This window comes from Amblyraja radiata, chromosome 22 (genome assembly GCF_010909765.2).
Source record: "Amblyraja radiata isolate CabotCenter1 chromosome 22, sAmbRad1.1.pri, whole genome shotgun sequence".
Classification (NCBI taxonomy): Eukaryota; Metazoa; Chordata; class Chondrichthyes; order Rajiformes; family Rajidae; genus Amblyraja; species Amblyraja radiata.
This window is the reverse complement of record NC_045977.1, coordinates 23,560,914-23,584,775: the sequence shown is the minus strand read 5'-3', so window position 1 is coordinate 23,584,775 and position 23,862 is coordinate 23,560,914. Positions and strand designations below refer to the sequence as shown.

The following is a 23,862-nucleotide window of genomic DNA, read 5'->3' as shown; positions in this document are numbered from 1 at the left end:
GTCCATGGACGAGCTGCAGTCAGCTGGACGGTGGGGCAAGGAGGACAAGGTGGACTTCAGCCGGGAGAGCATCCATGAGGTCCACAGCTGGAGCCTGAAGTCACCGACGCCTGTGCATGACGTCACAAAGCGTCACCATGTGCACTCCAATCACAGCGCGCTCCATGTGTCATGTAATCGCAGCGTTGCAACACGACGTCATGGCGTCGCACACGTGACTGCCCAGTTGCACTGTATAACGTCGCCGCGGCCCGTGATGCAAACGTCACTGAACCGTCGTTACGTCATCGGTTCATTCATGAGAGCTGCTGCTCGCCCACAATGCCCCGCAAAGGAAGCCGCCTTCCGGTCTCCATGGAAACCGGGCCTAAGGGTAGAGGGCGCAGAAGCAGCCTGCGGTTCGCTTAGAGCGACGGGAACACCGCGCGGGGTGACGGCCTCGGCGGACCCCGGTCACCGGCGCCATGTCCTTCAGAGACCTGAGGAGTAAGAGCCTGGGCCCGGGGAGAGGCTGTGGGGAATGAGCCGCCGCTCGGACACCGCGGGCCCGGCCGGGGAACCTCCCCCGGGTGACGCTTGGACTCTGTCGCTCCCGGTGCTGGGCAAGGGGCGGCGGCCGGGAGCGCGGGTCTGCTCTGTCCCGGCAACCGGGTGGTCAGGCCAGGGAGCGGTGCCGGGCCGCCCTGTTTTTGTACCCAGGGGCTCGGCATGTCTGCTGCCGGTTCCCGTGGATTGTGTGAGTGGTGGGGAGGGAGGTGCGGAACGTGCAAAGTCAGGTTTTTGTCATTTGCTCCGATAACGGGACGATGCACCAGGCCTGGAAACAATGCAAATGGATAATATATAATGAAAAAGAGTGTTCTTTCCCTAGGCTGAGGGTCGGCTGCACAGCTCACCCGGTCGATGGGATAACGCGAGTATTTTGACAGCATTTGTACCTGCCAGAGGAGGTAGTTGAGGCAGGAACTATAACAACATTTAAACGACATTTGGACATGTACTGATAGGAATGGTTTAGGGGGTCAAATGCAGGCAGGTGGGTCTACTCTAGATTATAGCTGCCTCAACTATCCCGCTGGCAGCTCATTCCACCTACCTGACACATTTAATTTAGTTTATGGTCACGCGTACCGAGGTACAGTGAAAAGCTCTTTGTTGCGTGCTAATCAGTCAGCGAAACGACTATACACTATTACAATCATAGCCGTCCTCAGTGGACAAACACAGGATAAAGGGAATAGCATTTAGTGCAAGGTAAAGTTCGATTAAAGATGGTCCGAGGGTCTCCAATGAGGTAGATTGGAGATCAGGACCTCTCGTTAGTTAGTGAAAGGACGGCTCAGTTGCCTGATAACAGTGGGAAGAAACTGTCTCTGAATCTGGAGGTATGCGTTTTTGGACTTCTGCACCTCTTGCCTGATGGGAGAGAGGAGAATAGGGAATGAGACTTGATTATGCTGGTGACCTTGCCGAGGCAGCGTGAAGTTAGTGTTTGAGTTAAGAACTAGTTCTGCCAGGGGAGTCGGGGTATTGGTGTATCTTCGTATGACATCTGCCTCGGGGCGGACTACACTCTGTAGTCTGGATCCCCGGCTGTCCATTGACATTGTCTGTTGCATTAATACTGATTATCTGCTATCATTTGTTCCCTACAGACTTTACCGAAACGATGAGGGCTCTGGGATATCCTCGTCTCATCTCCATGGAAAACTTCCGGACTCCAAACTTTCCTCTGGTTGCTGAAATTCTCATTTGGCTTGTGAAAAGGTTTGTGACCTAACAGATGTATCAGGTTATAAATCATAGTTAGGGTGACTTACATAAAGCTGGAGTAGGCCTTGCAGTTTCCAAGAGCTAGCACTGTGGCCAGTCCATCGCACAGACCAGCCTCCCCACCATCGGACTCCATCACCATCACTCAGCCAACGTCATCAATGACCATTCACACCCCGGTCATTCCTCCACCTCCCGTTGGGCGAAAGATATAAAAACGCCAGATTTAGAAACAGCTCCTTCCCCACAATTATCAGGCTACAGAATGATTCTCTCATAAGCGAGGTTGTAGTCCCAATCTTCCCGCATACCTCATTGTGCACTTACACTTTCTTTTACCCACACTTTCTCTGTAGCTGTAAGACTATATTCTGCAACACTATATTCTGCCCTCTGGTTGTCTTTTTTTTCTTTGCACTACCTCTTGTACTCGTGTACAGTATGATTTGACTGGATAGCACATAAAGATTTTCATCGTATCTTTATACACGTGACGACAATAATAATAAGCAAATTCCTCAGGTGTACAACTGGTTGGCAACAAAATTTCTCTATGCGTGCCCTATTTATTGTGAAACTGAGCCCCTTCAACAAAAGAAAGAGAGTAGCTGGAGGAGCTCACCTGAAGAAGGGTCCCGATCCGAAATGGCGCCTGTCCTTTCCCTCCACAAATGCAGCCTGTCCTGCTGGATTCTTGCGGCACTGTGTTTTGCTCCAGACTGCAGCGTCTGCAGTTGCTGGTGTTCCCAGTGAGATTGCTGCTGGGTGCAGCCAGAGGTGAGGGAGGTGATGTGCATGGAGCGGTAACTGATGGTGCCTGGGTTTTGTCGCCAGGTACGAGCCTCAGACAGATATCCCCACGGATGTGGACACCGAGCAAGACCGGGTCTTCTTCACCAAAGCTGTTGCTCAGTTCATGGTAAGCATCGAGACACGGGAGATCAAAGGTCAAAGGTTGATTTATTGTCACATACACCTAGATGTAGTGAAATTCTTTTTGCCAATGCAGCACATAAAAAAGAATACAAACATAACAATAATAAATAGCTTTAACATAAAAACATCCCCCCACAATGGTTCCCATTATGGGGGAAGGCACAAAGTCTAGTCCGTAAGACATAGGAGAAGAATTAGGCAATTTGACCAATTGAGTCTGCTCAAGCCTTGGCATCACACCCCGGGATCAAACCCAGGCCAGGGTGTGCGGCATGCAGCGCGGCGCAGTTGCTGGGTAAGGAGGAGACGGTTTGTGATGGTATTTGCCTTATTGCATTGCAGGCCACCAAAGCTCACATTAAACTCAACACCAAGAAGCTGTACCAAGCCGATGGGTATGCAGTGAAGGAGCTGTTGAAGGTCACCACTGTCCTGTACAACGCCATGAAGACAAAGCGAATGGACACAAACAATGATGTCGAGGAAGAGGGTTCCAAGTTCAAGTTTGACTTGGGGTCAAAGGTGAGCTGCGGGGAATGACTCCATGTGGCTGTGGGGTGTAAGAGTCACTCGTTCACTGTGGCCCACAGCGCGGGAGTGGCTATTGTTTAATGACTAATGGTAAACAAGAGAAGCTGGGGGGGGGGGTAAATTCGCCTGAAGTGTACTCTGCAAGAGGTTTCCTTGGAACCAGCAGTCTACAGCCACTGGTGTTTGGTGCTTTCAGCTCCCCTTCTCAGTTCGTTAATTTTCCGATCTTGCGCTGCGTTTAAACTGAAGGTTTATTTAACACATTGACTTTACTGCACAGTAACCGAATGGTTTCCCACTCACCTGGCCATGTAGATGTGAGGTTTTAATCTCAGATTAGGGGCAGCATAATTCAGTCTGGGGCAAACCTGGAGGATTCTGTAAAATGTTTATGTAAAACATAAGTGTATATGTTTCCAGCACCCCAGATGAGGGATTTCCCTACTGTTTTTGTCACCATGCTTTCACTGTAATAATGTTTCACAAACGCTGACTTACAGCATTACTATTTTCTTACTGGTCACAGATTTCAGATCTGAAAACTGCAAGACAACTAGCCTCGGAGATAACCTCCAAAGGAGCAACCGTGTTTGATTTACTGGGAAAGGAAGTGGATCTAAGGGTGAGTTTTCAGAACCTAATTATCTATTAAGTAAAAACAACAATAGATGTTGCACGATTTGCAAATGACTCAACAAATTGGTGGTGATGTGAATGGGGAGGAAGGTTGTCTAAGGATGTGGATGAGATGACAAATTGGGTAGAAGTTGGTAAATGGAAGTTAATCCCGTGGGTTTCAGTGATGCATTTGGCAATAAGGAGATAATTGCATTGGAGAGAGTGCAGAGGAGATTCAGCAAGGTGTTGCCCGGATTGGAAGACTGGGAAGATTCACCGCCTTGCGTGAGAAGAATTTTCCACATCCTTTTTGATCTTCAGGTGTCTTGTGCGAAGAATACCATCCCTCATTCTTCTAAGCTTCAACAAATGCAAAGCCGGATTCTTTAGCTGCTTGTAACAGGCAAATCCTCATCCCAGCAGTTAGCCCAGCGATCCCTCTCCTGGACGCCCGCAACCCTGGGATATCGTGTTACTAAATACGTGGGCTGAAACTCTACAGTTCTGCAGGTGAGGCTTCACCCACACCCTGTACAACTGCAACTAGACTTCCCTATTTCTAAACTCCAATCCTCTTGCAGTAATGTCCAGTTGTACCGGCTTGCTGGATGGGTTAAATTCGTGTGACTTTTACAGGACTATGCTTGTCCGCAGTCGGCGATGTTTCTCCTTCCACAGATGCTGCCAATTTCTTCCAGTGTTTGGCTCTTTCGTCTCTGACACGTCACATTCCCTGTTTTGCAGGAGATGAGAACAGCAGCAATTGCACGACCCTTGGAGATCAATGAGACGGAGAAGGCGCTCAGAGCAGGAATTAAGGAGGTTCTTGTGAGTACCCACAGCTCTTCACATAGGTTCAGCTTTATTATTGTCACGTGTACCGAGGTACAGTGAAAAGCTTTGTTTTACAAGCTATCCAAAGATCAGCTATACTATACATAAATACAATCAAGTCTAATTCAAGTACAATAGATAGGGCAAAGGGGAAGATATGGAATGCAGAGTATAGTTCTCATTATTGTAGCCCCTTAGTTACAGAGACAAAGTCCGATGTCCACAATGGGGTAGAGGTGAATCAGACAATACCCTAGCTTATGGAAGGACCGTTCAGACACCTGATAACAGAGGAGAAGATGCTGTTCCCGAGTCTGGTGGTGCACACTATCAAGCTACTGTACCTTCTACCGGATGGGAGTGGGGAGAAGAAATGACCGTTGAGCAGGGGCAGGAGTGTTCAGAGAGTTAACTTCCATTTCACTTGCTCTTTGTTTTTCCTCGTGTCCGGAATCCAGGCGTGGTGGGTGTATCTGGGCAGAGCCCAGGCGGCAGGGAGCTCCTGTCAGCATTTATTCTGTTCTCTCTGTATTTGCCATTCCTAAGCTGGGGGTAGCTCACTGTTCATCCTCCGTCTGGGAGGAGCTGAGTCAGCAAGCAGTGCCTGGGGCAATGCCTTGTCTCCCTGCTTCCTGCCCCACCCCCCAATCAAATTAGGTTTAGGTTTATTATTGTCACGTGTACCAAGGTGCAGTGAGAAGCTTTGTTTTACATGCTGTCCAGTCAAGTCTGATATGCCACCCATAGTTACAATCATGTCAAGCATGGGTATTACTGGGTGGAGAAGGAGAGGGGCACAGTGTGGTGTTGCTGCTTGTGTTTCAGGAGCAAGTGCAGAAGACCAAGGACATGTTGAACAACGTGGCTTCTGATGAAGCCAACCTGGAGGCCAAGATTGAGAAGAAGAAGCTGGAGCTGGAACGCAGCAAGAAGCGGCTGCAGACCCTGCAGAGTGTCAGGTCAGCTGGCAACCCAGTCTGCGCTGCTGTTGCACTGTTGCCACGCTGCCCCTGTGCTCGTGAGCAACATGTGACGGCAATAGCAGGCAGGAGCATGGTCTGTGGGGCGGCTGCATGAATCAGCCCCTGGGCAGTAGAGGGTGAGAGAGTCCCTGCATCACATCAAAGCTCAGCTGAGAGTTTTCCAGACTGTCAGGGAGCAAAGAGCAGGGGGAGGGTAGGAGGGTGGGCGGCTAACCGAGCTGTGGGAGACGCAAACTGAAATCATAAATAATTTACTCGCCCCAAAACCAGCCCACCCAGCCATTCCAGCTGCTGTTTCTCAGTAGATTGAGACTGGGACATTTGGATTAGAAGTGATTTGTTCAATTTTGATGGTCCCTAACGTACAATTTCAATGTGATATCCAGGCTTTCACTGACCACTCCAGTGTTGGTAAAACACCCCTTAAATCACACCTTGTGCAAGTTACTACAGGAATCACACAGGCTGAGATTTCAGTCATAAATATTCTGATTCAATAATTTGGCTGGTTTAAGAATTAATTAATCAGGCTTTGTTTGCATGGAATGTTACTGTTCAGATTCTCCAGTGACCGTAAATCTTTGCTTCACTTGACAAAGTTGTTCATTTTGACTATTTTCTGCCGTTCACTGGGCAAGTCCAAACAAGTAAAATGTAATAAAAATGGATCTGAAAAGCATCATAGTTGTACAGCATAAAAATAGGCCCTTCGGCCCACCATGTCTATGCTGACCATCATGCTTGTCTATACTAATCCCATTTGCCTGCTTGAATTCCATCTCTCAAAGCCCTGCTCATTCAAGTACCTGTCCAGATGCTTCTTAAATGTTGTCCCTATTCCTGCTTCCACCTCTTCTGGCAGCTCATTTCATATACTAACCATACTTCGTGTAAGACATTTAGCCCTCAGATCCCTTTTAAGCCTCCTCTTAAACCCATGCCCTCTGGTTTTAGATACCCCTACCATGGGAGATGACTGGCTCTTGATCCTATCAATGCCTCGCATAATATTTACCTCTACAGGTCACCTTTCAGCCTTTACTCCATGGAAAACAGATCCAGACGTTCTTGTCTCTCCTTATAACTCCAGGCGACATCTGTGTGAATCTTTCTGCATCCTCTCTCGATAATGCCCTTCATGCAGTGTGGGGATCAGAACTGCACACAACACCGAGGGCAGCTAAAACAGCGTTTTGTATAACAGTAACGTGATGTCTAACTCGTACATTCAGTGGCTCAGCTGACAAAGGCAAACGTTGCACACCCTCCTCACCACCCAGTCTACCCATATTGCCACTTTCAAGGAGCTATGCACTTCTACTCCTAGATGCCTTTGTTTAACACCACTACCAGGGCCGTGCTATTTTCTGTGTGTGGCCTGCTCTGGTTTAACTTCCCAAAATGCATCTTTTCCCACTTGTGCGAGTTAAATTCCATCTGCTGTTCCTTTGCCCACGTTCCCAGTTAATCTAGGTCCTGTTGTATGCTTAGACAACATTCCTCACTGTCCATTGCATCATTAATTTTGGTGTCATCTGCAAACTTACAAATCGTGCCGTCTACACTCATCTCTCATTAACCAGGTGAGGTGGGAAAGCTGAGTGCCAGTTAGCGAAGGGGAAGTGGGGTGGTTGGAGGTGGCAGATGTCTACATTTGAACAGGAAGCACTCTGTTGTATCTCAGGCCGGCTTTCATGGACGAGTATGAGAAGATCGAGGAGGATCTACAGAAACAGTACGAGAGCTATGTGGAGAAATTCCGGAACCTGTGCTACCTGGAGCAGCAGCTCGAGGACCTGCACAGGATGGAGCAGGAGAGGTTTGAGGTAGGTGTTGACCTTACTCCCGTCCGGCAGAAGTTACAGAAAACACACACGTCCTTATAGGAACAGCTTCTTCCCCTCTCGTATCAGGGTTCAAAATGGTCCTTCCATAAGCTAGGGTACTGCCCCATTCACCTCTGCGGACATTGGACTTTGTCACTGAAACTGATGCGCTACAATGCAAAAAACTATTTTCTACACTTTATAGTTTCCCCTTTGCTCTATCAGTTGTTCTTCAGTTTGACTTGTGTTTATGATGGGTACAGTGCCTTCCATAATTTTTGGGACATAGACCCATAATTTATTTATATGCCTCTGTACTCCACAATTTGAGATTTGTATTTTTTTTTAAATCACGTGGTTAAAGTGCACATTGTCATATTTTATTAAAGGGTATTTTATACATTTTGGTTTCACCATGTAGAAATTACAACCGTGTTTATACATAGTTCCCCCATTTCAGGGCACCATAATGTTTGGGACACATGGCTTCACAGGTGTTTGTAATTGCTCAGGTGTGTTTAAATGCCCCCTTAATGCAGGTATAAGAGAGCTCTCAGCACATTGTCTTTCTTCCAATCTTTCCCTCACCTTTGGAAACTTTTATTGCTGTTTATCGACATGAGGACCAAAGTTGTGTCAATTAGTCAAAGAAGCCATGATGAGACTGAGAAACAAGAAAACTGTCAGAGACATCAGCCAAACCTTAGGCTTAACAAAATCAACATTTAGAACATCATTAAGAAGAAAGAGCACTGGTGAGCTTACTAATTGCAAAGGGACTGGCAGGCCAAGGAAGACCCCCACTGCTGATGACAGAAGAATTCTCTCTTTTATAAAGAAAAATCCCCAAACATCTGTCCGACAGATCAGAAACACTCTTCAGGAGTCGGGTGTTGATTTGTCAATGACCATTGTCTGCAGAAGACTTCATGAACAGAATTACAGAGGCTACACTGCAAGATGTAAACCACTGATTAGCTGCAAAAAGAGGATGGCCAGTTTACAGTTCACCAAGACTTAAAAGAGCAACCACAGTTCTGGAAAAAGGTCTTGTGTACAGATGAGATGAAGATTAACTTATGTCAGAGTGAGGGCAAGAGCAAACTATGGAGGAGCAAAGGAACTGCCCAAGATCCAAAGCATACCACCTCATCTGTGAAACACGGTGGTGGGGGTGTTATGGCCTGGGCATGTCTGGCTGCTGAAGGTACTGGCTCACTTATCGTCATTGATGACACAACTGTTGATGGTAGTAGCATAATGAATTCTGAAGTGTATAGATACATCCTATCTGCTCAAGTTCAAACAAATGCCTCAAAACTCATTGGCTGGAGGAAAGACTAGGTGCAGAGAGTTCTCTTATACCTGCATTAAGGAGGCAATTAAATACACCTGAGCAATTACAAACACCTATGAAACCATGTGTCCCAAACATTATGGCACCCTGAAATGGGGGGACGATGTATAAACACAGCTGCAATTTCTATGTGGTGAAACCAAAATGTATAAAAATGGCCTTTATTAAAATCCAACAATCTGCACTTTAACCACATGTGACTTTCTATTACAAATCTCAAATTTGTGGAGTACAGAGGCAAATAAATAAATGATGGGTCTTTGTCCCAAACATTATGGAGGGAACTGTATATCTGATCTGTTTGGATTGCATGCAGAACAAAGCTTTCCACTGTACCTTGGTACATGTGACAATAATAAACCTAGAACTAGGAACATGGATGCAAGAGCCAGGCTGCTGTAAACCCTATGATTATTTCCCCACAAAGGGTTAATTCCTGTCCCCATCCATCTGAGATCACGAGCTGAAGGAAAGTTCAGCTGTGCGGGAGATACGCAGTCCAGCCTTGCCGCTTTTCCGCTCTGCCTGTCACTGACCATTGAGCTGCCTCTTGTACCTGTGGTTAATATTCGGCAGAGTAATACAGAAACTCGTTTGCAAAATGCTTTAACCGTGCCTCGTTCTCATGCAACTTGTAAACTGGCATCCGTCTGATCCTCAGGAAACTGAAAACACGTTGCGGCTGATGCAGAATAAACTGAAGGAGGAGGAGAAGCGGCTGATGAAAAGCTCTGGTAAAGAGAGAAGCTACTTTTCTGTTGTTCATAGATTGCTGTATAATCCACAATGCAGGCACGTGAGCAACTCACTGATCAGTCTGGCCCAGGTATCTGTGGCCACAGCAACTCTGCCCTTGCTGTGGAATGTTATAGCTTGACCTTGCGAACACGAGCTGTGGGTGAGCCAAGCAGCTGCTGATTTGCTTCACTTGACAGCCAGACGGATGCCGCCCTTGGGGTGTTCTTGCCCCCAGGCACCAGGCGAATGTATCTCATGGTGTTGGCACCACAGAGCCATACCTGATGGCACTGAGCGCCAGTCGTCTATTCTGGAAACACACTGACTGAGATAGTGGATTCAGAAGATCACATTGTGATTCATAGGATTTGGTGTTCCCTAGATCCAGCCTGTACTATAAAAGCAGCTTCCAGGTCCTGCTCTGCCTCCCCTTGGAACCTTCTGTCGGTGTCCCATCGTCTGCCTCCATCTACCCCTTCTTATGTCTTCACCTCTTGAGTCCAGACCTCCATGTTTGAATCTTGGTTCCCCTGTCAGCTCACCAAGGTGACTTGCATCTACTGAACTCTGGTAAACGTACTCTCGGTTCACCACAAAGTGTCTTTCCTTCATTCAGCCCGACAAACCAAACGTCACTCCCTAGGACAAGTGAAAAGGCACTGAAATTGTTCTGCCATCTCCCACAACCATCAATCACATCCTTCACTTTAAAACACAAGCCAGCGACCTCTTGAATGTTCTGACTCCATCCTGTGTCCTGACATGTCTGAAACCGAATCAGATTGTTGGAAAGCTGAACAGGGGCTGACAATCGGTGCCATTACCAGGATGATCTATTCCCACCTTTCACAATCCTTGAATCTGCTCCTTGACCACCTGCCCCCCTCAGTCAGCCCTGATAAGCTGGAGGTTATCCAAAATCCTGCCGTCTGGGCCTTGACTTGTACCCATTCCCATTCACATATCACCCCTGTTCAAACTGACCTACTTAGATTTGTGGTTAAACAACATGTCAGTTTGAGATAACTAACTTATTCCAATGACTGTGTCCTTTCTACATCATCTCCAACCTTGAAAAAGTGAGAAATTTAAATTCCTGCAATTCTGTGCCTTTTGCCTCCCCCCCATTTGATATGCACTGACAGTGATGCATGTGACCGCCTGCCAGCAACTTCTGGAATTCTTGCCCAAATGTCACCATCGGAGCATTTTGGAATGTTTCACGGCATTAAAGGTACTATATCAGTGGGGATTTGTTAATTGGCCATTGCTCTGCAACTAACGCTGTAACATTATATTCAGCACTTTGATATTTTTCTCTTTGCACTACCTGTTGTGTGTGGCTCGATTGCACTTATGTATGGTATGATGTGATTTAATTGGCTAGCACATAAACAAAAGGTTTGCACTGTGGCAGAGTGCACGTGACAATTACAGACCAACCTTTCCGACCCGCAGGCAAAGAAGATGATTCTGACATGGAGATGCAGGAGGACGAGGGCTCCGACAGTGACGTGGAGGACAGGCGCCCACTAAAGCCACGCCTCACTAGGGAGCTGCCAATTCACGGTACGTGTCTGCCTGAGGTGAGGTTAACGTGAAGGGGTTTCAAGACCAATGGATCTGTCCTGTAAATGAGAATAGCCAGGATACAAAAACTCTGCACTCATCTCCTGCAGTTAATGGTTGAATTCGTCACTGCTGCTTTGTGAATTTATCAGCTTCATTTCAGCAATACTCAATGGAGGCTGATTACACGTCTCGCTGTTGCTTTTTCATTTTTCTGTATAATATTACATCAGTTTCTGCTTTTACTGACAGTTTGAGTTTGGGCTGTGAGCCTGCAACTCATGTGTGTAGCCTGTCTGTCACTGTTTTATGTTTGGGCATCCAGCTTTAATCAATCGCTCACTGTTGACAGGGAGAGTTGGTGGTCGCGTGGTTGGGACGATGCACGGAGGGGACACAGAGGATGAGGTAAGAGACCAAACCGCTTGCGATCTCACACTCGCGGCTCAGAGATACCAGCGTTTGTTGCACCAGTGGGCTCTTGTCCTTCCAATCCTTAACCATGGCTTCCTCAGTCCATTTCCCACCACAATGCCCATCTCTTACTTCCCTTTCTGTAATCATCTCAAACTGCTCACCATTGGTGCCTGGTTCATTTGTATTCCAAACTCAGTTCATACTGATTAGTAAAATCAGTCCAGCCTTGCTGCATTTGGGTGAGTTTGAGTTAAATCTTTTTTTGTTGCTTTCCATTCTTGCTCCCATGAAGCTGCAAACACTGTCTACTTGGTCAAAGGAGGCCGAGAACGCCAACCCCAGCAAGGTCAGTTCAGACATCTCTCTGCTGCTGTGACTCAATGTAGTGTAGCTATGTGCATTTAGTGCAATGCTTTGTGAACCACTGTCCCTTTTGTGCATTGAGCTTTATTGTTTGCTGCCTATGCTGGATATTGGAGCCAGCAGGGGCAGAATCCACATCTGTGGTACTTGTATCTCAGCAGGTCAGGATTCATCAGACTGATGGACAGACAATATTTTGAGTCAGGACCTTATTGATTATCAGTCCAAAGAGTTGAGCTAAAATATTGTCTTTCCATTTCCTTCCCGACACTGACCCGACAAGTTCCTTCAGCACTTTGTTTACTCAAGATTCCAGCATCTTGGCCCCAGTTGTGTTTCTCAATCACCACCTACACATTGCTCCCATGACAAAACCTTGGCACAATGTAACTTGGTTAGGCCAAAGGGGTTGTTTCTGTGCTGTATGGTTCCAATTTAGAGTTAGGAAAGTGAGGATAAATGTCCAAGGGAGAAATTGGTCTACCCTATAAGAGGCATAGATAGGGTAGACCATAAGAATCTTTCTCTAAGGATGGAAATGTCCAACACTAAAGGGCATAAAGGTGCTCGGGGGGGGGGGGGGGGAAGTTGTTTAAAAACAGTGGTGGACACCTGGAATGCAGTGTCGAGGGGGGGGGGTGGAGGCAGGTACAATAGTGGCATTTAAAAGGCATTTAGATAGGCATATGAAAGTGCAGGGAATAGAGGGTATGGATCATGCTCAGGTAACTGAGATCAGTTTAACTTAGCATCATGTTTGGCACAAACATTGTGTGTGCTGAAGGGCCTGTTTCGTGTTATCAAGGAAACCTGATGTGGTTATTTCAGAAACACTGCTGCCAGCCTTCAGTGCTAATCAGATAGGGAGCTGCAGGTGAGGCAGGTATTTTAATTAAAAGCATCATTGACAGCTATTGATTCATTGTTGAATTTCCTTCCTGTGCAGGATGAATCAGAGAACAGTGAGGATGACGATGAGGAGGAAGAATATGAAATTGTTGATGATGATGAAAGCATCGACATTCAGCCAGATCAGCCTGCCACACGAATACACAAGCAGGAGCTGCTCGATGAAAGTGACAACGACTTTTAGTCGGACATGGAGCAGCAACTGATGCAGAACAAAGTCTAAGTGAAAGGCTCTGGTGATGGACTTGCTGGCCTGCTCCAGCTTCTTATTCCAGTGTATTGTGCAGTGAACAGCTAACTGGCAAGGGTACAAGTTGGTGCTGAAGCAGACAAACATCACTACACTGGAATTGGATGTGCTGTTACATTCTCAATTACATTGATCTGGGGTTCTTGGAGTTTTCTTTTTAAAATCCACTATGCAAACTAAAATGTTACAAGTTACAATATATTAAAACAGATTTCAAATATCTCAATTTCCTTCGAATACCAGCTACCTTGGCCCCATCATGAATGCTAGTTCCTGCGTAATCTATATATTACTAAAACTTTGTATGCGTGTGTGGTATTTCAAAATCCCACCAAAACAGTACACATTAGCTCTACCATTTTTGGCCACCTTACTCACCATTGTCTTGGGATGTAAATGAAACCAGTTTCGTTCAGATGGATGTTATATTTTACAAGTTATTGACATTTTAAACCTTACAAAAATCACTTTTCAAACCACTTCTCAGACTTGCCCTGCCCGTCAGTTGCGTTCAACATCACAATGGGATCCCGAATCTCATTTACATTTAAAAAGAATCACGATTTTCAAAAAAGTTTTAATCAAATTCTTCCTTTTCATTCACAGCTAACAGCTTGTTTAGATTATTTTAAAGGAAAAAAAACAAAACTATTTTCATTGAGAATTCCATTTAAAAAAAAATTGTGATTTTCATTGGGGAGGTGAGGAGAGGGCAGCAGGGGGATAGAGGGAGAGGAGTGGGATAGGGAGGGGAGAGGGATTATGGAGGGAGGGACTAACAATAAAGGAAAGGGGGGGAGAGGTGAGGGAGGGAGTGGTGGAGGGGAGGAGGAGAAGGGAAAGAAGAGGGAGGGGTAATGGAGGAAGATAGAGATAGGAAGAGGGATGGTGAGGTAACGGAGGAGAGGAGGGAGGGCGTGAGGAGGAAGCAGAGGGCGACAGGGAGAAGGATGATAATGGGGGGGGGGGGGAATAGGGGACTGAAAAGGGAAAGTGAGATGCGTTCACATTTATCATATGATCTTATATTTTACGTTATTGCCATTTTCAACTTTAAAAATGTTGCCATCGCGCTCCCACTTGCCGGCCGCGCCTGCGCAGTTGGGGGATGGTTGCAGTCACTCGTGTCACAACGGGGATCTCTGACGTCACAACAGGAACCCGTTAGCCGCTCCTGTGCAGTTGGGGGCTATGGGTGAGTGGTGGATTATTGCGTCGAGGGACCAGCCCAAGGGGTCCGCACCTGGTCTAGTATACAATAGAATCCTTACCTACGCATTGCCTGGTTCTTCAGCTACAAACCTCCAGCAATCTCAATGGATCGGTATGACCCATCTGCATGTCCTGTGGTCTTCTGATAGGATGGGCAACAAATAACTGCAGAGACAGTGGTTATTGCTGTCGATTTTAATTAGTCAGTGTCTGGATGCTTACAGTAGCCACATCACCATTCATTCCATATCCCTGCACCAAAAAAGCCAGTCTATACAGATGTGCAAACCTTGTATTTCTGTACAATCACAATTACCATGGATGATCAATGCAATGTTAATTCCCTGGTCGTCAGGCAGCTTCTGTATAAACAGCAAGTATTGATGCTTAGATTAGCTCTGGTGATGAAACAGTACACAAACCAGTATCAGAATTTTCTTTAAAAACAGTTTGAGCTAAATCTCACATTGGTTTTCAATTGTCAGGACAGTACATTGATAAGACTATTTGCATTTAAGACATTTTATACATTGTGACAGTATCATCTTCTTCATGGTAGCAAGTGCGAGTTAATGCATTCTCCATAAAGAAATCAACATTGAACCTGCTTCCCTCTCAGTTTCTTACTATATACAGACACAATCTATTGACTTTACAAAATTGAGAAGCTCTCAAGTGATTCCACTGAATGCACTGGTTATCAGACTCCAGTACAAATCTGCCTTCATTCTATAAAAAATAACTTTCTACTGTAAAGGATAGAAAATTCAAAATATACATTGATTTACACAAGAGACAATGCAGCAAAGTTTACAAGCAGACAGCAATGCCTTGCATCAGATACAAGAGGTACTGGGAGAACTCAGAGCTGAAGCACCCAAGGCCTCGCCATGTAACAGAACATCTTTGCACAAGGTTAAAGAAAACTTGGACTGAAAGACAATACTCCAGCACTAGCAGCCATTGTTGCTGAACGAGGGAGCCACAATCTGCAATCCATTCCCTCATCCACATGGATGCAAGGCACCAGTTATCTGGGCATGCCAAGGAATGGGCATTCTTTGCAATCTCTCAACAATTTTCCTCTAGGCAACCACCAAGATTGAGATGAGGAAGGGGCCTGAACAGCAGCTTACCACAATGCTGCAAAGGGAGAGGAGTCGGTATTACCGAGCTGGGCAGTCTTGTGGATTAAACACACACAATACCAGTGGCAACTACTGACTGCAGCTCTCCCACCTCTTGTTGAATATATAGATCTCAACTCCTGCATTCATTTTTACCAGCAAGTAGGCATGCTCTCAGCTATTGGGTGTTAAAAGTGCTCAGGTGATTTATTTTAGGAAAAAATGGAGTAAATAAATACTCAATAAATATTGTAGTGTCACTGGGCACCTGGGCTGATTTGCACAGACCTCAGGTGCGATGAGTGGGTGAACTAGGAGAGTGTACAGAAACAAGGACTATGTCAGCGAGCATCACCGGACAGCCATGTCAAACAACGATCAGTGCAACAATGGTGAGGCAAGAATAGCGATCAGGTGTGTACACACCTGGTGTCAGTTATAAGTGTCATTGTCAAATGTTGTACAAAGCCGTCAGTGTTTCTGGTGCTACTGGTACTTGGAGTGCAATTGGAGTGCAATTGGCGTGTAGTGATTTGTGGGGAAAACTGCACAACTAGTACAGAACTCGTGCACACTGATCAAGGGAATGTGGTTTGTGATGCAGTCCCTGGATTAGGACATCAAGTCTCTTCACATCAATGGCCTGTTGTGGCAGACCTGGGGTGTGCTCAATACAGTCAGTCCTTGCAGCAGGCAGATAACCACAAGCCTGACAAGACACGAGTCAGGCCAGTACACCGGCCAAGTCCTGCAGCAGAGTGTTGATCAGACTTCTTGCAAATGCCAGGCAACATCATTGCACAACTGAAAGAGAACTTGTCGAGCATGGGGTAAGAGGGCAGGAAGACATTCCTAGAGGGACAATGAGTAGATTCATGACCCTAAACAAAGGCTGGAGTCAGATCCCAGGTTCAAGGTGTGACCATTGAGTTGGATTATAGACCGGAAGAAGGCAGGGAGGCTGGATTTGAGGACATAAATCTGGATCCCCAGCCAACCCTGCAGAGAAGCCGACTAGCTGCTCCTTGTACAATGGAGTCCCCGCAGTAGAGCTCAGAGTGGGTGCAGCATTATTTAGGTTCCCACTGACATGAACTCTGAGTCCGGCCTTATGCAGGCTGCTCCCCACTGCCCCGCACCCCATTATCATCAATGTGTTGACTTGGTTCACTGCATTTTAGTGACACGATTTACTGTTGCTGGGTATTTTGGTCCTGGGGAGACATGATGACCATTCTGCGATCCTCACACAAGGGCGACTGGAAACGGAAAACAGGAAACCTGCAAGAAATTACCAACTGCCTGTCGTACCTTGGCACACGGACAGGAAGACGAAGTGAATGCTGTGTGGGTTTACACAGGTCCGTGGTTCAAGAGTTAGGACAGAATTCTGCAGCCAAATTGCCTGACCATTTACACACAAGTGACAGAAGAGCTACTGTTTGTACACTGGTCCCGGGAGGCTAGGAATGGGCCTCCTCCGCTTGTTTGATCTCTAAAATTGCAGGATTCGTCTCCATGATTGCAACAACAATCCGGTCAATGTAGTCCTGTAGCCTGTAGTTTATCTCTTCCTGCTTCTGAATTGCATCCATAAGCTGTGATAAAACAGAAATCACATTGAGATGATCACAACAAGAAAGTCTACCCCAGATACACAGATCTCGCTTTCCCCAAACTTTGCTGAGGTGCTGGAGGCAGACAATCACCTCCCCCCACTTTCAATCTGAAGAAGGGTTCAGACCCGAAATGTCAACCATCCTTTTTCTCCAAAGATGCTGCCTGTCCCACTGAGTTACTCGGGCATTTTGTGTCTACCTGCACTGTTCAGTGTTCTACTGGAGATTTGTGTAGAGAGTCAGTGCGGGTGGGGCAGGATGGGCTGAAGGGCCAGATTCCAGGCTGTATAGCTTAGTTACGACAGACCTCTGACCAGCCCAATGTCAGACTTAAGTCAAGATCGCTTGTACTCGCTAGAATTTAGAACATTGAGGGGGATCTTATAGAAACAGGCTAGATGCAGGAAGATTGTTCCCAATGTTGGGGAAGTCCAGAACAAGGGGTCACAGTTTAAGGATAAGGGGGAAATCTTTTAGGACCGAGATGAGAAAAACATTTTTCACACAGAGAGTGGTGAATCTCTGGAATTCTCTGCCACAGAAGGTAGTTGAGGCCAGTTCATTGGCTATATTTAAGAGGGAGTTAGATGTGGGCCTTGTGGCTAAAGGGATCGGGGGTATGGAGAGAAGGCAGGTACAGGATACTGAGTTGGATGATCAGCCATGATCATATTGAATGGCGGTGCAGGCTCGAAGGGCCGAATGGCCTACTCCTGCACTTATTTTCTATGTTTCTATGTTAAACACCACCAGCCGAGTCCTGAGAAAAGACTGCATGCCGTGGTTATAAATAACCGCACTTACACAAGTATTTAATGACTAAATGATTATAAATTAGGTTGAAGACAGACTTACTTCATCCCTGGACACTGAGCTGATTTCCGCAGCCAGGGACTCTGAGATGGACGTGGTGTAAAGGCTCTTTGCCCCCTGGATGCTCAGGTTGATAATCTGCCCGTTCAGCTCATCGTTTTGCTCCTTCAGATTTCGGTTGTCCTAGAACGAGAGACAAGGGGTTAATGCTGATCCCATGGGTGGCCCGTGGAGTGGGGATCGAAAGCACAAGGGAGGGGAGGGGAGGAGGGGGCAAGTGCCCCGGGGAAGCGGGGGTGAGAGCAATGGGGTAATGCTGACCCCATGAACGGCCCGGTGGGGAGGGGGGGGGGGGGGGGGGGGGTGAAGGAGAAACAAACAACACAAGTCCCGGCGAAAGGCCAGTGTCCCGGGGAAAGGGGAGGGAAGCATGAGAGCAATGGGTTAATGCCCACACCATGGGCCCACCAGAGTGCCAGCTACCCGTACCTGCTTGAGGCGTTTGATCTCATGCTCCAGCTCAGCCTCGCGGTTGCGGCTGTTGTACTCCTGCAGCCCGATGCTGCTGGATCGGCCCCGCAGCCTCTCCGCCTCCAGCTTGAAGAGCTGTAGCTGCTCCAGTTGCTTGCGCAGATCTTCGATGAGCTGTGGGCAGAGAGAGATGGGTCACAAAGGGGTTGGGCCAGGGAGAGGCAGATCAGGATGGCAACCGCTCCACCAGGCAGGAACCTCTGCTGCTCAAAACCGCACTCTCCAGCTCATTCAAAGTGCAGACCCTTCCGAAACCTTCAGACTTTTGTTCGGTGTGGTCAAGAATGGGAGAAAGGACTCAGGTGCCTCACCTCTTGAGTGGTATCCTTCTCCTTCTGGAATTGGTATTTCTTGTGCCAGAGTTTATCTGACAGCTTCTGGTTGTTCTCCTGCTCCTCCTTCAGCTTCTGCATCAGATCATCCATTTCATCCAAGAGCTTCCGCTTCTCCTGAAACAGTAACGCCTCAGTAACAGTACCTGCGTAGACCCCTCGTCAATCACTGCACCATGCGTAGACCTCTCCCCAATCACCCATCTCCCCCGCCACAAAGTGTATGTCCCACTTCCCCCTTCATGCCCATAACCACCCCTTGGCATTTGCCACAGATAAGGCCCCATCTCCAGCACAAACCACACTCCTCTGGAACCACGGGCAAGAGGTCAGATCTCTCAGCAGCGGGACTTCGATCAACAGTCAGCAATGTAGGCAGGTCAATTAAATAATTGAGGCAGGATGCCAGGACGACTAATGAACTGGAGTAGCTGGGAATTTAATTTAGTTCAATAAATGTGGAAATAAAATGGGTTCAGAAAAGATTTACGAGGATGTTGCCAGGACTAGAGAGTGTGAGCTAGAGGGAGAGGTTGAGTAGGCTGGGTCTCTATGCCATGGAGCGCAGGACGATGAGGGGTGATCTTATAGAGGTGTACAAAATCATGAGAGAAATAGATCGGGTAGACGCAGAGTCTCTTGCCCAGAGTAGGGAATCGAGGACCAGAGGACATAGGTTCAAAGTGAGAGGAAAATGATTTAATAGGAATCCGAGGGGTTTTCACACAAAGGGTGGTGGGTGTATGGAACAAGCTGCCAGAGGAGGTAGTTGAGGCTGGGACCATCCCATCGTTTAAGAAACAGACAGGTACTTGGATAGGACAGGTTTGGAGGGATATGGACCAAGCTCAGGCAAGTGGGACTCATGTAGCTGGGACATTGTTTGCCAGTGTGGACAAGTTGGGCCAAAGGGCCTGTTTCCACACTCTATGACAAAGCAGCAGCATCAGTAACGGCCATTGAATGAGTTTTCAAATGGTAGTTCTAATGTTTTTCAGGGAAAGGAATCCTACTAAAGATTGAGCCTTCATGTGCCAATGACACACAGGAAGGAAACGGAGCAGATTATTAACAGCCTCTGAAATGGTGCGTGAAGCTTTACAGCTCAGGAGTGGTCAGGGATGGACTTTACACCAGCACCAACGTCCCGTCAATAACTAATAACACAGTGGGGGGGGTGAGTGTTTGCTAGTGTACCAGATACAGTGGTCAGCCAGGCAGTACAAGGGGTTAAAGCCAGCGTCAGCAATAGAAACGGACCAATGCGCAAGTTAAGTGACTATCGCCGTGCTGGGACAGAGCAAGGGAATCAAATCTGTACCTCCTCCAGCCGCTCCGTGTTGGCCCGCAGGCAGGGAATGCAAGCCCGCAGCTCGCTGTTCTCCTCGTCCAGCTGTTGCAACCTGTGTAGACAGATGCACCAAGCGTCACTTCCTGCTGCGTTCATTCTTGGGACCTCCGAGCCCACCCACCATTCACTGTACTGTGTCTGGAACTGATGCACTACAATACTGGGAACTACATTCTACCCTCTGTATCTCCCTTTTGTTCTATGTATTGTACATGAGTTTGACCTGACTGTATTTATGTATAGAGTATCTGATCTGTTTGGATAATACAACAAAGCTTTTCACTGTACCTCAGTACACATGATAATAATAAACCTAAACCTCAATGACAGGAGGCAAGACTCAACATTAACGCAGGCCCAACTCCAGCCCAAGTACAAGGGTTGAACAATTTACTGACTTGGTGCTTCTGCTGTTCGGGCAAAGTCCTATTCACAGTGACAACACTGACCCTTATTACACTGCAGGCAACTTGGGCAAGTCCAAAGAGGCTTCAATGCAAAAGGCATAGACAATGTGTATGGTGGTGGCAATGGAAGGGGGGGGGGGGGCGAGAGTGGGAGAGAACATCAGGGAGACAGACTCTCCAACCCTTCTATCTAATCATGACTGCTCTTTCCAGGTCTTGTCCATGTCAAGTCAAGTCAAGTCAAGTCAAGTTTATTTGTCACATACACATACGAGATGTGCAGTGAAATGAAAGTGGCAATGCTCGCGGACTTTTGTGCAAAAGACAAACAACCAAACAAATTATAGACACAATCATACCACACATATTCTTTTACATAATAAATAATGAAGGGAAGAACGTTCAGTAGAGTTAGTCCCTGGTGAGATTGGCATTTACAGTCCGAATGGCCTCTGGGAAGAAACTCCTTCTCAACCTCTCCGTTCTCACCGCATGGCAACGGAGGCGTTTGCCTGACCGTAGCAACTGGAACAGTCCGTTGCAGGGGTGGAAGGGGTCTCCCATGATTTTTTTTGCTCTGGATGTGATGTTTCCAATCCTGTTGTATAGTTCCTGCAGGGGGGCGAGTGAAGTTCCCATAGTGCGTTCGGCCGAACGCACTACTCTCTGCAGAGCCTTCTTGTCCTTGGCAGAGCAATTCCCAAACCAGATGGTAATATATCCGGACAAGATGCTTTCCACCGCCGCTGCGTAGAAGCACTGGAGGATCCTTGGAGACACTCTGAATTTCCTCAATTGCCTGAGGTGGTAAAGGCGCTGCCTTGCCTTACTCACGAGTGCTGAGGCGTGTGATGCCCATGTCATATCCTCGGAGATGTGGACTCCCAGATATTTAAAACAGTTCACCCTATCCACAGGATCCCCATTTATCCTCAATGGAGTGTACGTCCTCGGATGATGTGCCCTCCTAAAGTCCATGATCAGCTCCTTCGTTTTTTTGATGTTCAAGAGGAGGCTGTTATCCTGGCACCAGAGTGCTAGATCAGCCACCTCCTCCCGGTAGGCCTTCTCGTCGTTGTCTGAGATCAGGCCCACCACCACAGTGTCATCAGCAAACTTAATAATGGAGTTGGAGCTGAACCTAGTCACACAGTCATGTGCGTACAGGGAGTACAATAGGGGGCTGAGGACGCAACCCTGGGGCAATCCTGTGCTCAGGGTGAGGGACTTCGATGTATTCCCTCCCATCTTGACTACCTGGGGCCTGGCAGTGAGAAAGTCCAGGACCCAGGCACACAGGGAGGTGTTGAGCCCCAATTCCATTAGCTTCCCGGCCAGTCTGGTGGGGGCTATCGTGTTGAAGGCTGAACTGTAGTCTATGAACAGCATCCTCACATAGCCCCCCTTCTGGCTGTCCAGATGGGAGAGAGCGGTGTGCAATACCTGGGAGACCGCATCGTCCGTGGATCTGTTCGGACGGTATGCGAACTGCAACGGTCCATGTTCCGAGGGAGGAAGGCGCAGATGTGATTCTTCACCAGCCTCTCAAAGCATTTCATGACTACCGAGGTAAGGGCCACCGGACGGTAGTCATTCAGACAGGCTGGGGAGGCATTTTTTGGTACCGGTACAATAATGGATTTTTTGAAGCAGGCAAGGACCACGGACTTGTCCAGGGAGAGGTTGAATAATGTAGTGAGCACTGGAGCTAGCTGCGTAGCACAGGACTTGAGTACTCGCCCCGAGATGCCATCGGGGCCTGCAGCTTTTCTCGTGTTCACCCGTGTCAGAGCCCTCCTCACGTCGTGCTCCGACAGCGAGAATGTGTGCACATTCCTCCCTTCAGCTTCGGTAGCCAGCCCGCTGGCGGTATTGTCGATAGTCGACAGACCTGGAGTGGTGTTGCCCATCTCGAAACGAGCATGTTATTCAAGGCCATCAATTCTCCACACATTTACCCATCTCTTTAAATACTGCAACCTCCACTCTCGGGGAGAACAAATGCCAGCGTTTTAGATGATTATTATCCCCTTATCTTGTAAACAGCCCCTCATTTAAAACCCTCCCAGCATTGGAAACATCACATCCACCCCATCATGCTTCCTCTTGATCCTGCATCTTCCAATGCAATGATCCTTCTAAACACCAAAGAATACACTCAGTTTTTCCAGCCACTCGTTAGTGACATTCCCACCAAACTGCTTCCAATGCTGCTAGATCCTCTGTTAAATAAGGGGACAGAGCTGTACCCAGTGCTCTAAGTGTGGCTTCACCAACACCCTGCACAATTGTAAAGATACAATAAGCCTCCAGTAATCTTCTATCAGCTTTCGCAAATACCGATGGTTTGGGATGCAGGAATATATGCGAGAACAGAACATTTCACTTTCTGGTCAATTAGTTTAACTTGGCATCATGGTCAGCACAGACGTTGTGGACTGAAGCTGCTCTTGTGCTGTTAATGTCTGGTGCCACTCACTGCTAATCGCCAGCCTGGGCTCGCATCCTATGCTGCACAGTGGCAGAGTGTCTGCCTTGCAACGCCAGATACCCAGGTTGGATCCTGACTATGGGTGCTGTCTGTACAGAGTTAAGAGCTAGATAGGGCTCTTAAAGATAGCGGAGTCGGGGGGGATATGGGAAGAAGGCAGTACTGATTGGGGTACTGATTGGGGATGATCAGCCATGATCACATTAAATGGCGGTGCTGGCTCGACCTACTCCTGCACCACCCATTATCTATTGTATGTTCTTCCTATGACTGCTTGAAGTTTTCTCCGGGTACTCCGGTTTCCTCACACACTCCAAAGCCGCACAGGTTTGTAGATTAATTGGCTTTGGTCAAATTGTAAATTGTCACTGGTGTGTAGGATAGTGCTAGTGTACGGGCTGATCGCTGCTTGGCACGGACTCTGTAGGCTGAAGGGCCTGTTTCCACGCTGTATCTCTAAAGTGAATAACAGGGCTCCTTCTCCGTTCTCCCCCAGGGTGAGCTCTGCCACCTCTGCAGGAGAGCTGGAGGAAGGCATGACCCTGGCCCTCAAATGGTTAACACGGGCGGTTACCTGGTGTGTAGATTCTCCATCTCGATCACTTGCTCCCTCTCCACCTTGCTCAGAACATCTTTCTGCTTCTTGATTTCCTCCAGTAACATCTCCTCAGACTTGTTCTCCTGCTCTTTTAGCTGCTCTTCCAAAGCATTGGCCCTGTTTGGAGATGGTCAGAGAATGAGCTGCGTTGCTCCCACCCACAGAAGAGCCTCCGCGCTCACCAGCCCCACGCGGCATTATTATTAGCAACAACTTTCAGCAAGTCCTTTTACGGACTCTCAGACGTGCCAGATCTGCCCCTGGAGGGGGGGGGGGG

General features: G+C 47.5%; 2 protein-coding genes across 8 annotated transcripts in view; one reads left to right on the top strand and one right to left on the bottom strand.

Moving 5' to 3' along the window:
* The first annotated feature begins 286 nt into the window (after positions 1-286).
* cluap1 (clusterin associated protein 1) lies at positions 287-13,330 on the top strand. 5 transcript variants are annotated; one of them, XM_033040701.1, is made up of 13 exons: positions 287-486; positions 1,656-1,767; positions 2,608-2,692; positions 3,052-3,231; positions 3,767-3,862; positions 4,603-4,686; positions 5,518-5,651; positions 7,360-7,501; positions 9,520-9,592; positions 11,055-11,165; positions 11,518-11,573; positions 11,875-11,928; positions 12,892-13,330. In XM_033040701.1, exons 1-13 carry the CDS (start codon positions 465-467, stop codon positions 13,036-13,038), a joined length of 1,296 nt encoding a protein of 431 aa, XP_032896592.1. In that variant the 5' UTR covers positions 287-464; the 3' UTR covers positions 13,039-13,330. The 5 variants fall into 5 exon arrangements, with proteins under 5 accessions (XP_032896592.1, XP_032896591.1, XP_032896596.1 ...); XM_033040700.1 differs by having other exon boundaries at positions 304-486; positions 9,520-9,591; positions 11,051-11,165; XM_033040705.1 differs by lacking the exon at positions 11,875-11,928 and having other exon boundaries at positions 308-486.
* Positions 13,331-14,496: 1,166 nt separating this feature from the next.
* The window catches only part of rab11fip3 (RAB11 family interacting protein 3), a 79,225-nt gene continuing 69,859 nt past the window's right edge, over positions 14,497-23,862 (bottom strand). For all 3 annotated transcript variants that reach the window (XM_033040698.1, XM_033040699.1, XM_033040697.1), the window contains 6 exons: positions 23,562-23,702; positions 20,060-20,141; positions 18,718-18,855; positions 18,365-18,520; positions 17,918-18,058; positions 14,497-17,041 (listed from right to left, as the gene is read on the bottom strand). In XM_033040698.1, the coding sequence (XP_032896589.1) occupies positions 16,907-17,041; positions 17,918-18,058; positions 18,365-18,520; positions 18,718-18,855; positions 20,060-20,141; positions 23,562-23,702 (793 nt within the window). In that variant the 3' untranslated portion in view covers positions 14,497-16,906. The remainder of the gene's footprint in view (positions 17,042-17,917; positions 18,059-18,364; positions 18,521-18,717; positions 18,856-20,059; positions 20,142-23,561; positions 23,703-23,862) is intronic.